This window comes from Mauremys mutica, chromosome 8 (genome assembly GCF_020497125.1).
Source record: "Mauremys mutica isolate MM-2020 ecotype Southern chromosome 8, ASM2049712v1, whole genome shotgun sequence".
Taxonomy (NCBI): Eukaryota; Metazoa; Chordata; order Testudines; family Geoemydidae; genus Mauremys; species Mauremys mutica.
In genome coordinates this window covers 31,697,267-31,712,324 of record NC_059079.1, presented here as the reverse complement: position 1 = coordinate 31,712,324, position 15,058 = coordinate 31,697,267, and the positions used below count along the sequence as shown (strand labels likewise).

Below are 15,058 nucleotides of genomic sequence, written 5' to 3'. Positions count from 1 at the left end.
ACTTTTGTTGGTGAAACTTATGTCAGTCCGGGGTGTGTTTTTTCACACAAGTGGGGGGCTGCCAGACTGAGATCCAGTCTCAGGGTATGTCTACATAGCAGTATGTACCCAAGTATGTACCTACGATCCTGGGCAGGATTGTACTTGGGTGGCTAGCCCATGTTGCTGCAGCTACACTGCAATTTTTAGCGAGTTAGCTTGGGTAGGCTTGCATGGGCTGCAATTGCACCTCCCAATTGCTGTGTAGACATACCTCCAGAGTGGTTGAACCATGTGGCCACACTCACTATAGAGAGAGAAGAAGGCAGGCCAGTCAGCCAAAGGGTCCACACCAGGAGAACAAAATGGAGTCTAAAGCATAGCTTGCCCTGTGATTGTGACAGCTAGTTATAAACTTTCCCACTCTCTCAAAATCTTGTACAGTTGGATTTATGATTAGGGCCCTACCAAATTCACAGCCATGAAAAACACATCACAGACCATGAAATCTGGTGCCCCTCCGTGAAATCTGGTCTTTTATGTGCTTTTACCCTATACAATACAGATTTCAGGAGACCAGCATTTCTCAAATTGGGGGTCCTGGCTCAAAAGGGAGTTTCAGAGGGGTCACAAGGTTATTTTAGGCAGCCCGAGAGCGACAGCTGTTGGCTGGGCACCCAGCTTTGAAGGCAGCGCCCTGCCAGCAGCAGCACAGAAGTAAGGCTGGCAATACCATGCCATGCCACCCTTAGTTCTGCACAGCAGCCTTCAGAGCTGGGTGGCCAGAGTGGCGGCTGCTGACTGAGGGCCCTGCTCTGCAGGCGTCAGTGCAGAAGTAAGGGTGACAATACCATACCATGCCATCCTTACCTCTGTGCCGCTCTCCAGCCGCCCATCTCTGAAGGCAGCACCACCATCAGCAGCAGTGAAAAAGTAAGGGTTGCAGTACCGTAACCCCCGCTACAATAACCTTGTGACCCCTGCAACTCCTTTTTGGGTCAGGACCCTTACAATCACAACACCGTGCTATCCTGTGACCTGAATGGTATTTGGTACCACACACAGGCTGTACATTGTTTACCATTTTTTATTTTTTAATAATTCTTTATGAACATTAATAAAATATTAATCACACACACAAACTGATCCTGGGAAATACGGACAGGTGGCTACATACCCTGCTTGTTCCATGTAGGGATGGAAGGATTAATCCCCATCTTGTTGCTGTAGTGGGGTGGGGGTGTGACACCTGTTGTAGGGGAGATGAGTGAGGTCTCTGCATCTGTTTGGGGGGGGGAAGGGGTCACATGCCCTGGTTGCTCTATAGCAGAGGTTTTCAAACCGTGGGTCATGAACCAGAATTGGGTCGCGGCGGCTCTGGTCAGCACCACCGACCGGGCTGTTAAAAGTCCTGTCGGTGATGCTGCAGAGCTAAGGCAGGCTAGTCCCTATCTGTTCCAACACCGCGCTGCGCCCTGGAAGCGGCCAACAGGTCCAGCTCCTCGGCCGGGGGGGCACAGGGCTCCGCATGCAGTCCCCACCCCGAGCTCCGGCTCCACACTGGGAGCTGGGGGGGGGAGGCGATGCCTCCAGGTGAGAACCACACGGAGCTGCTTGCGTGCCTCTGCCTAGCAGCTGGACCGGCAGCTGGCTGCTTCTGGGGCGCAGCGCAGTCTGCGGTGCCAGGACAGGCGGGAAGCCTGCCTCTGCATCCTGGCAGTGCCGCTGAATGGGAGCTGCCAGAGGTAAGCCCGTGCCCCAATTCCCTGCCCCGAGCCCCCCCTCGAACCCAGAGCCCCTTCTGCACCCCAAACCCCTGATCCCCAGCCCTACCCCAGAGCCTGCACCCCCAGCCGGAGCCCTGACCTCTTCCTGCACCGCAACCCCCTGCCCCAGCTCTGAGTCTCCCCAAACCCAGAGCTCCTTCCTGCACCCCAAACCCCAACCCTCTGCCCCAGCCCTGAGCTGCTCCCACACCCCAAACCCCTCAGCCCAAGCACCCTTGGGTCACAGGCATCAACAGTTTTCTTCAACTAGGTCACCAGAAAAAAAAAAGTTTGAAAACCACTGATCTATAGGGTGGGGGGCACCCCCAGCGCCCAACCGTGCGGCGGGGCACTTCTCTGCTGGGGGTGGGTCCTTAGGGGCAGGGACGAGGTCACAAAGGGGAGGGGAAGCGGCCCGGGCAGAGACAGTCGCCTGGGGAAGGAGGCCCCGGCCTCGCCTCTCTCCCTGTCCCCGCCCCTCTCAAGTGGGAAGCGCCGGGGCCGGACGAAGCGGAGACGGTGAGTTGCGTGTCCCCTGCTCGGGCTGCCTGGGCCGCTGCAGGCGCGACGCCTGGGAGAGGCCGCGCGCGGCCCCGGGGTAAGGGGACAGCTGGCCTCGGCCTGCCGCCCGCGCCTCGCTCCCTTGCAGCCATTTCCCGGGCTCCGCAGGGCGGAGCAGCCGCCAGTGGTAGGCAGGGGGGCTGCGCTCGCGAGGAGAAACTTACAGAGAACCCCCAGACTTCGGGGGGAGGGGGAGCTGCAGAGAGCTCCCAGGCTACGAGGGGGGGTGTAGGGAGTACGGGGGGGCAGCAGAGAGCTCTCAGGGTACGAGGGGGGATGTAGGGAGTACGGGGGGGGCAGCAGAGAGCTCCCAGGCTACGGGGGGGGGGGTGTAGGGAGTACGGGGGGGCTGCAGGGAGCCCCCAGCCTACAGGGGAGGGGGGGCTGCAGAGAGCTCCCAGGCTACGCGGGGGGGGGCAGGGGGTGTAGGGAGTACGGGGGGGCAGCAGAGATCTCCCAGGCTACAGGGGAGGGGTCTCCAGAGAGCCCCCAGGCTTGTTTGGGGGACATTTCCCACTGTCTTCTACTCCCCAAACTTCAGAGAATGGGGAGCAGACTCTAAAGCTGGTTCTAGATTTTGCCTCTATCTCTGTAATGATCTCTAAATATCAAACTATGTGGAGGCTCAAAATCAGGCTGCAAATCTACCTGTGTGACAGTCCTAAATAAAGAAATGTGTGATTTATAGAGTGGCTGATGGCTTGTGGGCATCCCAACAAGACTGAAATGCAGGTACTGGCAACTCAGAATGGGTCTACAACTTAGGTTGTACATTGAATGGGGCTGTGAAAAATGTCACACCCTTTGTAACATGCTTAGGTCAACCTGACCTCTGCTGTAAAGGCAGCTAGGTCTATGGAAGAATTCTTCCATCAATCTAGCTACCAGGAGGTGGATTTAGGCCACGTCTACACCACCTCTTATGTTGGCAAAATTTATGTCACTAGGGGTGTGGAAACCTCCCCCCCCCAACAACAAGTTTCGTCTGCATGAGTGCTAGTGTGCACAGTGCTATGTCGATGGGAGAGCTCCCACTGATAGCTCATGGAGGTGGTTTTATTATGTTGACATCTGTCAGCATAGAGCAACTACATGAGCATAGGTGCTGGAACTAGGGCTGTGAGGAGTGCTACAGCACCCCCTGGCTTGAAGTGGTTTCCATTATATACAGCGTTTACAGTTTGGTTCAATGGCTGTCACCACCCCCCACTATACAAATTGTTCCAGTACTACTGTATATGAGCAATCTTACAGCAGTGCAGCTGCATTGGTAAATTGCTGCAGGCTCGCTATTGTAGATATGGCCTTACTCAGCAATGGAATAACCCCTTCCGTCACTCTAGTAAGCATCAAAGCTACTGTTACAGCAGTATAGTTACAGTGCTGCTGCAAAGCTTGTAGTGTAAACATACCCTAAGGCAGGGGTAGGCAACCTATGGCACACGTGCCGAAAGCAGCACGCGAGCTGATTTTCAGTGGCACACTCACTAAATGGGTCCTGGCCACCAGTCCGGGGGGCTCTGCATTTTAATTTAATTTTAAAATGAAGCTTCTTAAACATTTTAAAAACCTGATTTACTTTACATACAACAATAGTTTAGTTCTATATTATAGACTTATAGAAAGAGACCGTCTAAAAACGTTAAAATGTATTACTGGCATGCGAAACCTTAAATTAGAGTGAATAAATGAAGACTCGGCACAGCACTTCTGAAAGGTTGCCGACCCCTGTGCTAAGGCATGTGTGTCTCAGTGATACAGCCTCTATTTCACTGTGAAAGCGTTTCTGCAATTCTTCATGTTATTCTGCTAAATCATAGAAATTTTTTTTTATGTTGAGAGCACTTAGGCCCTCATACTGCATGGTTACTTACACCCATGTGTAGCCCATTGCGGTCAATGAAGTGCCATATGAATTTAAGGGGGTTAGCCCATGCCAATCAGATTGCAGGACTGGGGCCACAGGGCCTTCCATTTCTGTGCTGCAAATGTTACATGCTTCAGGATGAAAATAATCAGAAGTGATTAGGCAGTTATCAGTGAAAGCATGAAAATAAATATAATCTGCTAAATACTAAAGATAGAGTGGAAATTAAAATTACAACTCAGCTCCCTGCCATATAGTATATATTTTTTTATGTTCTCTTCTCATGCAATATGAATCTAACACGGAAACAAAAATGATGAATCTTGCCCAGGATGACAACATAAAAATGGGCTTTCATGCACATCAAAGACTTGTGTGTCCTTTCAGAGAATGGCCGGCCTACCTGTCCTGACCATACCCCCCTAATATTAACTGTAGCAATAATTGGACAATGGATAATCTCTTGGGTTGACCTATCTTGTATTTTATAAAGGGTATAAGTAAAACCCTGGAGTGAACTCAGACAGAGGAGACCTTTCCTTGCCCTAAGCTTCTATGCCCCAGACATAGCAGCCACATATGAAGGCACACATCCGAGGTTTGGCCCTTGAAGCACTTGAAAACAGGAGGGAAAGCTGGTTTGAGATGTTGACAAGCTCCTATATTTGCAAGTCCAACAGAAAATGTAAATATACATTATTTTGAGGACTGAAGTGTTTTTATTTTTGAGTATCATCTTCCTCACCAAAGCACACAAGGAAATGGGGCTACTCACAGTATATAAAACTACATGCAGGCTTAACTCTGTGAGATCAAGGCCCAGGAGAGTTTCTTCAAGCTCGAGAACAATGAACTTTAATTAGAATTGTTACAAAAATTGAAAGATCGCTGGAAAGTGAAGTGTTGCTTTTGGTCTTTTATTAAAAAGAACAAAACAAACAAATTCTCTCCCTCACACAAGTTAATTTTATTTTGATCTAACTTCTTGTCTTTTCCCACTAGATAGCTCCGTGTCCTGGTTACGGACCCATACATGAACTACCTTGAAGATCCTGTTTGGTCAGGAGGTAGAACGGTAGTGAAGATGTTAGGTCTGATACTGGGTTACTTTGCCAGGAGGAGTCAGGGGCTGGAGAGCAGGTTGTGGATAGGTGGTGCAGAGTAGGGGTGGTTGGGATCTGATCTTGGTCAGAGAGGAAAGGTGTTCAGTTGTGTACCAGGCAGTGGGATACAGATGCTGAGCAGAGAACTGAGGAGCCGCATGAGACCAAGACCAGAGGCAGTTTACTTGAACGATAGGGGAGCAGGAGGACAAGAGGGCAGCACTAGGGGTTGCCAATAAGAGGAGGCAGTTTGAAAAGCCACTAGTTCTTTTCTCTTCCAGGTAGCTTCGCTCTAGGGCCTAGAGGCATCAGGGGCTTGAATTTCAGAACGGCGGAACATCCAAAGCGCCCTTTGATTACAACCAGAAGTGCTCAGATTCTGTGAAAATTGGGCCCCAAGTGTCAGATCTTCTCATCCACTGCTGAACACTTTGGAGCTCCCAGTCACTGCTTCTTGCCCATACAGGAAGCCGTCCCCAGGTAGTCTGGCCACCTAGTGCAAAAAGAGAGAACAACAAATTTAAGAGACAATAATTTAACACCTCATCCCCTTCCCCATAAAAGACCAACATTTTTATTTCTAAGGAACGTCTCAAATTAGCATAACTATGATTGAAAACACCTCTAGAATTGTCATACACTGCAATAATAGAGTTTAATGTTCTTGAGCTGGAAGAAGCTCGCCATTTTCATGACCAAGAACATAACATAAGAACGGCCATAATGGGTCAGACCTAAGGGCCATCAAGCCCAGTATCCTGTCAAATAAAGGTTTATTCTGGTGCTTTATAAAATGTTTCATCCCCCACTCAGAGCAAATTAATTGACAAACTATTTAAAGTGACAGAGCCCAGAACTGAACTCACCTTAAAAATAACATTTAAAAATCCCCCTTGATCCTGTAGAATGTATCAGTCTATCTTGTACAACACAGATCTAAGGGTGCAGGTTTATGTGGAGGCAAACACATAGCAGGTCATGTTGCCTTTGCTTTGCTCCTGAGAGCAGAGTATGGACTTATAAAGGAACCGCCTGCTCTTCCTGCTGGAGAAGACTCTGTTTGGAAGGAGTTAATCTGTGTTACAAGAGGGAGAAGACAATATTTCTGATGGGCACAAAACTGAACACACTTGCACAATCTAAATAATGGTCCCCTTTAAATCTGAACAAATAAACCAAAATGTGGCACCAACAGAGGCTATCTAACAAGTCTAGTTTGATAGTTATTGCATGCTGAGACTCTGGGCTTTCTCTCTTGATATTGTTCAACAAAATATTGATGATTTCCCCCCACTGTGCCCTTCGTAAAACTTTCACAATTCAGTGTATTTTAATGGTGATAACAAAGGTCGCCCAATTTTTAATTCCAGATGTTCTTATTGATAGCAGTCAAACATGGGCAGGGGTCCAGGACTGCTGCTCTGTACTACAGCATAATGCATGCTACCTCTTGCTGTGCTCAGATTTCAGCTTGCTTGTCCATTATGGTGCTTATCATACTTTCTTTTTTGGTGTACAACATTTTGACCCTGTTGTAATAATCACTAACATGCACGAGTAACTTCACTCATGGGAAAACTTATTCGTGTGCATAAGGATTTGCAAGTTTTCAGTCCTTGTTATACTTTTGTTCTGGTCTCATCTTCTGCTTCTGTTCCTATTAACTCAGTAACAGCAGTGCAAAGCAGGCATGCTTCAGTGTGGAATAACTGCTGAAAATGTTTGATGCAGTGTTGAAAATGTTTGATGAGAACTAGAGGAAGGCTGTCTATGCCTAGCAGTTGGAAAAATAGTGCTATTGTGTAATCTTATAAAATCAATGTTATCCATGTGGTTTATACTAATATATTTATAAAATAAATTAAATATACAGAGGGGCCTTCAAAACCTGGGCTGATTTCACAGTTACTATAAATGATCATATCACATGGACTCAGTGCTATTCTGAAAAAATGTCTGTAAAAGTAGATACAAATCAAACTCAGCAGACCTGTTCCTTTTCTATATTGAGCCATATCTGCTGACTTTAGTGTCAAAAATAGGTTTTGTTGTGTTTTTTCTGTTAGCCCAGCAGGATTTGTAGTCCACTAAATCTTTCTCATTTAGGTACATATGGGCAGCCTACCTCTCTCTCTCTCTTATTTTTATTTTTTAAAGACATTATTTCTCAGATTCCCTTTAACATCTCTCCCCATCTCCCATTGGATATACAGTCTGTCGTTTTCCTGTTCTCTAATCATTGAGCTTTGCAGTACAAAGTTAATAATTACATTGCTGTGATGTTACAGTTCTGAAGTAGGTCAGTTAGGTTACATTGGAATTTATTAGAGAAAAACAGCCATTTTGACATTGTCATCCAATACGTTTACTTAAATACACATTCTAAAAGTGGCTGTCCTGTAGTACCAGCTTTTATTCCTTCTTTTTTGTGGTCATGATTTACTGGGCTCATTTTTCAGGTCAGTGAATGGGCTGTTACTGTCTATAAAATGTCTTCTGTAGGTATATTATTTTCTGCTCTGATAAATTTGATGTTTGCCAAACCAGTTTAAAATTGATAGTTCTTTTTATATAAAAAGAACTAAATAATACATAGGTCTTGATTTCCACATTGACTAGTGATTTTTTTTAGGTGTCTCAATTTTGGCTTACCGAATTTGAGACACCTTAAAGGGGACTGATTTTTTCAAGGATGGATTCTTAGTACTTTAAAATCAGTTGCCTTAATAGCATTTCTCAGATGTGCACTACCAACTGTGATAGCAATTTTTTTTGTTTGTTTGCTATGTGAACACTTGTTCATAAAAAATCCATCTGCAACCACAAACTTGTTTAAAATATGCTAATGAAGAGCCATCAGATTATGGTAATTTTTAGTTGCTCCTGACCTGGCTGGATTTGAAGTAGTGGACTAGAGATAAGTTTCCATATCCCATTATCAATCCCCTAGCTGTATAGACTGTGGGTTTAGGTTTTTGTTTTATTTTCATCCATCTCTTGGTGAAGAGACCATTATTTAATTCAGTTCTGTCAAATAGATTCAAACTTCCTTTTACATGATATTAAAAATGTCTTGCAAATTCACTGTTTAAAAAGCATCACCCCTATATTTAGGTATGATAAGGAAATAAGCTATTGGGGTGGGTGTGGGTAGGGTTGGGAGAAGAAGAAAAATCTCAGGCTCTAAAATTGCTTAACTTTGTGTAGGAAATGCACATTTCTGGTCTTGCATCTGTAAGTACTAGATAAAGGCTTACCTTTTTTTTTTAATCTTATAAATTATTGTGCAGGCATGTTTTTTGCTCAGCAAAGCCTCTGCTGCCTTGGCATTAGGACACAGCTACTGAAGACAGTTTATCCTGTAAGATTCTTCAGATTTTCAACCTCTGCAGTATGTATTCTATCAGTTCGTAGATTACAGTATATGTATGTCACGCTGTATTTATTTTAGAGATGCACTCATTTTGTGATGCTGCCGGTAAGTATATAGTGGATTGGATGTCTACTTGGTTTAGTTCACTGAACCGATGATAAAAATGAAATTTTTGCCAGGCAGTTTAAGATTCATCCATGTTCTGTGAGGAAGTCCACAAAGCATTATGATTTCTCTATTTTTTGTTGCCTTAATCCCAGACATATAATATGAAAACTGCAATAAATTATTGTTCAAATCAATCAAATGTTAAACCATACTAGCATGATTATTGTTCTACATATCTGTTGCATTCTTTAAGGCAGTGGTTTCCAACCTTTTCCGGGTGGTGGGTGCTGGACGACGAGCCACCGAGGACCGTGGCTGGTGGACGAGCATCCGCCGAAATGCCGCCGAGAAGCGGCAAGGTCAAGAGGTGTTGCCGCCGAAAATCAGCGGCATTTCGGCGGTGACGCCTCTTGGTGACGCCGCTTTTTGGCGGCATTTTGGCGGCGACGCCTCTTGATGACACTGCTTTTTGGCGACATTTTGGCAGATGCTTGTCCGCCGGCCAGTACGCGGGCGCAGATAGATGCCCCGGTGGTCGCCATGGCACGCACAGGCACCGTGTTGGGGACCACTGCTTTAAGGCAATGTTAGTGGACACTGGAGAGGAAGGATGGTCCCATGGTTAGGGCATTAACCTGGGACTCGGGAGATGGGTTCAGTTCCCTGCTTTACCATAGTTCAGGGGTAGGCAACCCATGGCACGCAAGTTGATTTTCAGTGGCACTCACACGCCTGGGTCCTGACCATTGTTCCGGGGGCTCTGCATTTTAATTTAATTTTAAATGAAGCTTCTTAAACATTTTAAAAACTATTTACTTTACATACAACAGTAGTTTTAGTTATATATTATAGACTTATAGAAAGAGACCGTCTAAAAATGTTAAAATGTATTACTGGCATGCGAAACCTTAAATGAGAGTGAATAAATGAAGACTCGGCAAACCGCTTCTGAAAGGTTGCCGACCCCTGCCATAGATTTTGTGTGTGACTTTGGGTAAGTCAGTCTCTCTGGCCCAGATCCATAAAGGGACTTAAGTGCTTAACTCACAGTTTTAGACCATGGCAGTTCACTTCTGTCACCTAACCCTGTAGTTGTCTAAACTCACTTGGTCCCTAAATTTTTCGCTGTAGAAGTTCCCTAGGCACCTATGTTTCTGAGCATGTGCACTGCTGCCTCACTCTAGGTGTCTGGATGCCCATTTCCTGCTTAAGCCCTAGTACAATCCACAAACCAGGAGATGGTAGACATTTGCCAACCAGCCCCAGTCCAATAGGCATGCTCAGATTATGCCTACCAGATTGGGCCCCATTCAGAATTAAAGAGGTGATGGTGATGCCTCCCTCGTGGTGGCTAGAGCACTCATGCGGGATGCAGGGATCCCAGGTTCAGGTCTCCCATTTTCCTGATGGGGAGAGAGGATATGAACTGGGATTTCCCACTTCTCAGGAGAGTTGTCTAATCACTGGGCTATTGTAACATGGGTATCTCAGTCTTTCCAACGTGGAACACCTTCAACAAGAGAGACTGAGAACACTCCACATTTGAATATCATCTAGCCTAGTGGTTAGTGTACTCTCCTTAGAGGTAGAAGACCCCTGTTCAGATCCTCTTTCCCCCTCACGTGGAGGGGGGAATTGAACCTAGGTCTCCCACCACAACCACCTTCTCCTCTGGCATTTCGTACAAGAGGTGCCTAGACACTTAAGCCACCTAACTTCAGGAGAGAGGTTCCCAGCTGTGGATTGCAAGCAGAGATAGGTACTTCCTTGCAGCCTGCACTTAAGCGCCTAACTTTTTGATAGGTGTGGGGCTTAGAACACACATCTTTCATAGGCATCTCCCATTGGCTAGCTTATGTGCTGCCCATCTAGCATGCTAGCATTTGTCGATTACATTCTTAGGTGCGTATCTCTTCCCATTGATTGTATAGGGACCCTAGATGCCAGGCTTTGTGGATCCCACTGTTGTTCTGGTGATTTTTGTAGGTGCCTAAAACTTAGGTTTTGCAATGTTTAGTGTTGCAATGCCTAAGTCCCGTTGTGGATCTGGGCCTCCATTTCCCATCTATAAAATGGGGATAATAGTATTTCTCACAGGGGTGTTGCAAGGGATAATATGCCAATAGGATAGTAGATACTATGCCAATAGGAGCTAGCTATACAGGTACTTGAGAGAGAGCAACATTTGATTAAGTTTATTGTATATAATTCTTGAAGTCTCACTGAAGTTGCTTATAGAATCATGTGGCACCATTTTATATCTAACTTTGTCAAAAGAAGGTGCAGTTTTTCACCATAATGGAGGAGATCCTAGGGACGGTGTAATGCAGGGGTAGGCAACCTATGGCACGTGTGCCGAAGGCGGCACATGAGCTGATTTTCAGTGGCACTCGCACTGCCCAGGTCCTGGCCACTGGTCCGGGGGGCTCTGCATTTTAAATGAAGCTTCTTAAACATTTTAAAAACCTTATTTACTTTACATACACCAATAGTTTAATTATATATTATAGACTTATTGAAAGAAACCTTCTAAAAATGTTAAAATGTATTAGTGGCACGCAAAACCTTAAATTAGAATGAATACATGAAGACTTGGCACACCACTTCTGAAAGGTTGCCGACCCCTAGTGTAATGGAACATAGTAAGTACATTACTGGATCAATCCAGCATCCTGGTCTCAGACAGTGGCCATCACTAGATACTTCAGAAATAGGTGCAAGACCCCCATAGTGTTGCATCCGAAGAAGCGGGTATTCACCCACGAAAGCTCATGCTGCAAAATGTCCGTTAGTCTATAAGGTGCCACAGGATTCTTTGCTGCATAGTGTACAGTTATAGAATAAATTCCCCTTGGGGGAAATTTCCTAAACTCCAAGCCAAGTTGGCTTATGCCCTAGAGCAGGATGTTTTATATGCATTGTGTTTTATATCTTATCTAATAATGGCGTAGGTGTTGTCATTGTCCGTACAGATGTCTAATCCTTTTTTTGAATCCTGTTAAGTTCTTGGCTTCAATAATAGTTCATGGCATTGAATTCCACAGGTTAATTATGCATTGTGTAAAAGTACTTCTTTTTATCAGTATTAAACTTCCACTTTCATTGGATGTCTCCTTGTACTTTTGTTATAAGAAAAGGTAAATAGCACCTTCTCTGTCATGTCCCCTCTTATTCATCTCCTTTCTAAAACAACCATTGCTAATAGGGGCTGGACGTGCTTGGAAGCCATGAATTTAGATCTTGAAGGGGGAATACTTCATGTTGCTTAACACTGATCAAGACTCTGCTAGCACTTCATCTTAAATAAATCACTTCCATTCCTTAGCTTGAAGGATGGTAGAACCGATCATGTAATTGAAAGAGTGGCATATGATATAAAATAGGGAAATTCTCAGCATTCTCACTAGCATCTGGACACACTTCAGCAGTGTTTTTTTCTTCTCCCTGGAAGAAAGCTCTGTTTTCTTAATCATACCTCATTTTAATAATTTCAGTTAATTGCTTGGCCTTTAAAAGTTGAAGTAAGCAGAGCTAGAACCCAAAACCAAGCTGAGGGCCTTGATAGCCAATACAAGGTCAGCAATTACATTTTATGACATCAGAATCTAAACTAAGATCAAGGTACATAGGGAGAGAAAGCTCTAATTTTTAACAATTGAACATACAATGTTCTGTGATATGAAGGCTGAGTCTTTTAGTTCTCAGTAAGATTTCAGCCAGGAGAGAGAGATTTAGTACCGTTTAAGCTTACTATGATTCAGTCATAACAATCCTGCTATTGATCAGCCTGTTGTGGTAGCTAATTGAAGTGATCTTAAGAGTTGGTCAATACAATGAGCTGCCCACTGGACCACACAGAATTCTGATTATTAACTAGAGAGATTCAGCACTAGACTTCTCAGTTCTACATAGTAAAAAAAAAAAAAAAAAAGTAGACTAGCTTGCGAAAACAGGGATGTTGCCAGAAGTGCTTATTTGAAAAGGGCACGATAAAATATTCGTATTATTGGGGGGTGTATTATAGCCAAACACTAATCTCAGTCTGCATTATGCTCATCAGTGCAGAGGTTGAGTACTCTTTTAGACACTTGCATATACCAGAGTAATGGACCATATCTAACCAAAACTCCCTTTTAACCGCAATTTGGATATGTCCCTTGGCAACAGTCGCACATTCACACGCCAAGTTCTCCAAAACTGATTTGATGTCTTGTTGGGATAAATGGGACCTGTACTATGCTGGACTTCGTTGAAATTTGTGCCATGTGTCTGAGATTAGAATCTGGCCTGTGCAATAAAATTATAGTGAAAGAAGTGATTTGACATCATAGGCCCCTATCCTGCAAACACTTGCAACACGGGCTTAACTTTACTAGCACAACAGTCCAATCAAAATCAGTGGGGGCTACTCACACTAATAATGTTAAGCATGTTTATGTTTGTAGGATTGGGGCCTGTTAGTATTAAATTAGGTGGAATAATTGGGCCAAAGATGTTAATATAACCCAGATGCTGTCCAACATTAAACAGTTTTAAACGAGGTTTTGGGTTTGGCATACAAAGACCTCAGCCTCCTTAGTACAGTATCATGGCAAACACACCATTAAAATATTTCTAAGACTTTATTAATGATACAGAAAAAGAATGAAAAACAGTTAAAGCATTTGAAATGTAAAGTATTGAATAAGGCTTTCGTTTTACAAAATCCCTTGTTCCCTTCCCTTTACCTGGAGAGGTGGGTTTTTTTTGACAATCTCTTAGGTGGTATCAAAGATTAAAGTAATTGTCATTTTTGGGTGAAAAGAGAAGAAGTTAGTTGAGATGGGCTGGAGCTGCTGTTGCTGCTGTTAAAGTCCAATCCCATTTCCTAAGAGGAAAAAACAAGACACAAACAAAGGGGGAGAGAAAAGAATAGCAAAGAAAATGAAGCTTTTGTCTCTGAAGCTGACTTTCACTTGAAAAGCTCACTGCTGGAAAAAACAGGCACGGCACACCATCTTATCAGCCATTCTGGGACTCAGCAAACTCATCCCAGCATTGGGGTGCTTAGGGCATTACTTTTAGCTGCCTCTCTGGTCACAGGCTCACAGCAGTGTTGCAAAATATGCAGTCTTGGCTGACTAAGCCAGGCTCATATTAGACAGAAGGAGAAAGGGGAGAGCGATAGGAAAGAAAATAAATGTGGTACGTAAGGAAAAGAGCACAGCAGGGGTGCGGGGAGTGAAGTTTTACATCCCAGGTTGTGTTCAGGATTTAGCTGAAAATTCTAGAGATGGTGATGTCATCTGGCTCCCTCTCTCTAGCCCAGCCTGGTTAGGAGGGATTAGGATGAAGATGGTCATGGGTTCCAAGAGACAGTGGGGATGGCAGCCATGATGGTGAAGCTTGCTTGACAGCCCTAAATTGCTTTTTTTGAAGGACCTTGAAAGGTAGCGATGGGTAGAATAGCCCATCCCCCTCAATATTTTTGTCCACCAGTTAGGCATAGTTTCTGACACAAAAGTTTTGGTTCACTGATTTCTGATCCCATGCTTTGCACAGGCATGATCTTAACGCAGTTATTGAGTTCTATCGTTGAGTTACTGTCTGCACTATAAAGAGGGGGTGGTGGGAATGGGTTTGCGCTTTTATTCTTTGTTAGACTGTATGAAGAAGGCCAGAAGAGTTTTTCCTGCTTTCTCTCTCTTTCGTTGTATGTTGTTGTGTTTGTAAACTTTAAAGATACCACAAATATTGGGTCTGGTCATCCCTGGTTTTATAGGAAGGCTCCTTGGAGGTCTATTATATGTGAATTTTCTCAGCCCCTAATTCAAGAGCATATGTGTTTATAACAAAAACGTTTTCTCCCCAGTATTTGAGATAAATAAGTGTTAAGTTTTGAGTAGTCTGAATAAAAATACTTTCAATGAATCTTAATGACTATTGCAAACTGCTCCAAGTGCAAGGTCCATTCCTTTGACCTTGCCTTCTCTAACAAACAAATAGCTATATATATAATTATATAAAATATAATTAGGGCTGTCAAGCGATTAAAAAAAGTAATCACAATTAATCGCACTGTTAATAATAGAATACCATTTATTTAAATATTTTGAATATTTTCCACATTTTCAAATAAATTGATTTCAATTATAACACAGAATACAAAGTGTATGGTACTAACTTTATTTTTATTTTTTATTACAAATATTTGCACTGTAAAAAAACCAAAATAAATAGTATTTTTCAATTCACCTTATACAAGTACTGTATTACATAATTCTATTGAACTTACAAATGTAGAATTATGTACAAAAAATAA

General features: G+C 44.0%; 1 protein-coding gene across 8 annotated transcripts in view; it reads left to right on the top strand.

Moving 5' to 3' along the window:
- The first annotated feature begins 2,171 nt into the window (after positions 1-2,171).
- The window catches only part of KYAT3 (kynurenine aminotransferase 3), a 36,568-nt gene continuing 23,681 nt past the window's right edge, over positions 2,172-15,058 (top strand). Inside the window, exons 1-2 of one of the 8 annotated variants that reach the window (XM_045026642.1) lie at positions 2,172-2,264; positions 8,567-8,667. In XM_045026642.1, the coding sequence (XP_044882577.1) occupies positions 8,569-8,667 (99 nt within the window). In that variant the 5' untranslated portion in view covers positions 2,172-2,264; positions 8,567-8,568. Of the gene's footprint in view, positions 2,344-2,371; positions 2,434-5,610; positions 5,757-7,716; positions 7,736-8,566; positions 8,668-15,058 lie in introns of those variants that run through there. The other 7 variants (XM_045026643.1, XM_045026644.1, XM_045026645.1 and 4 more) reach the window with 7 other exon arrangements.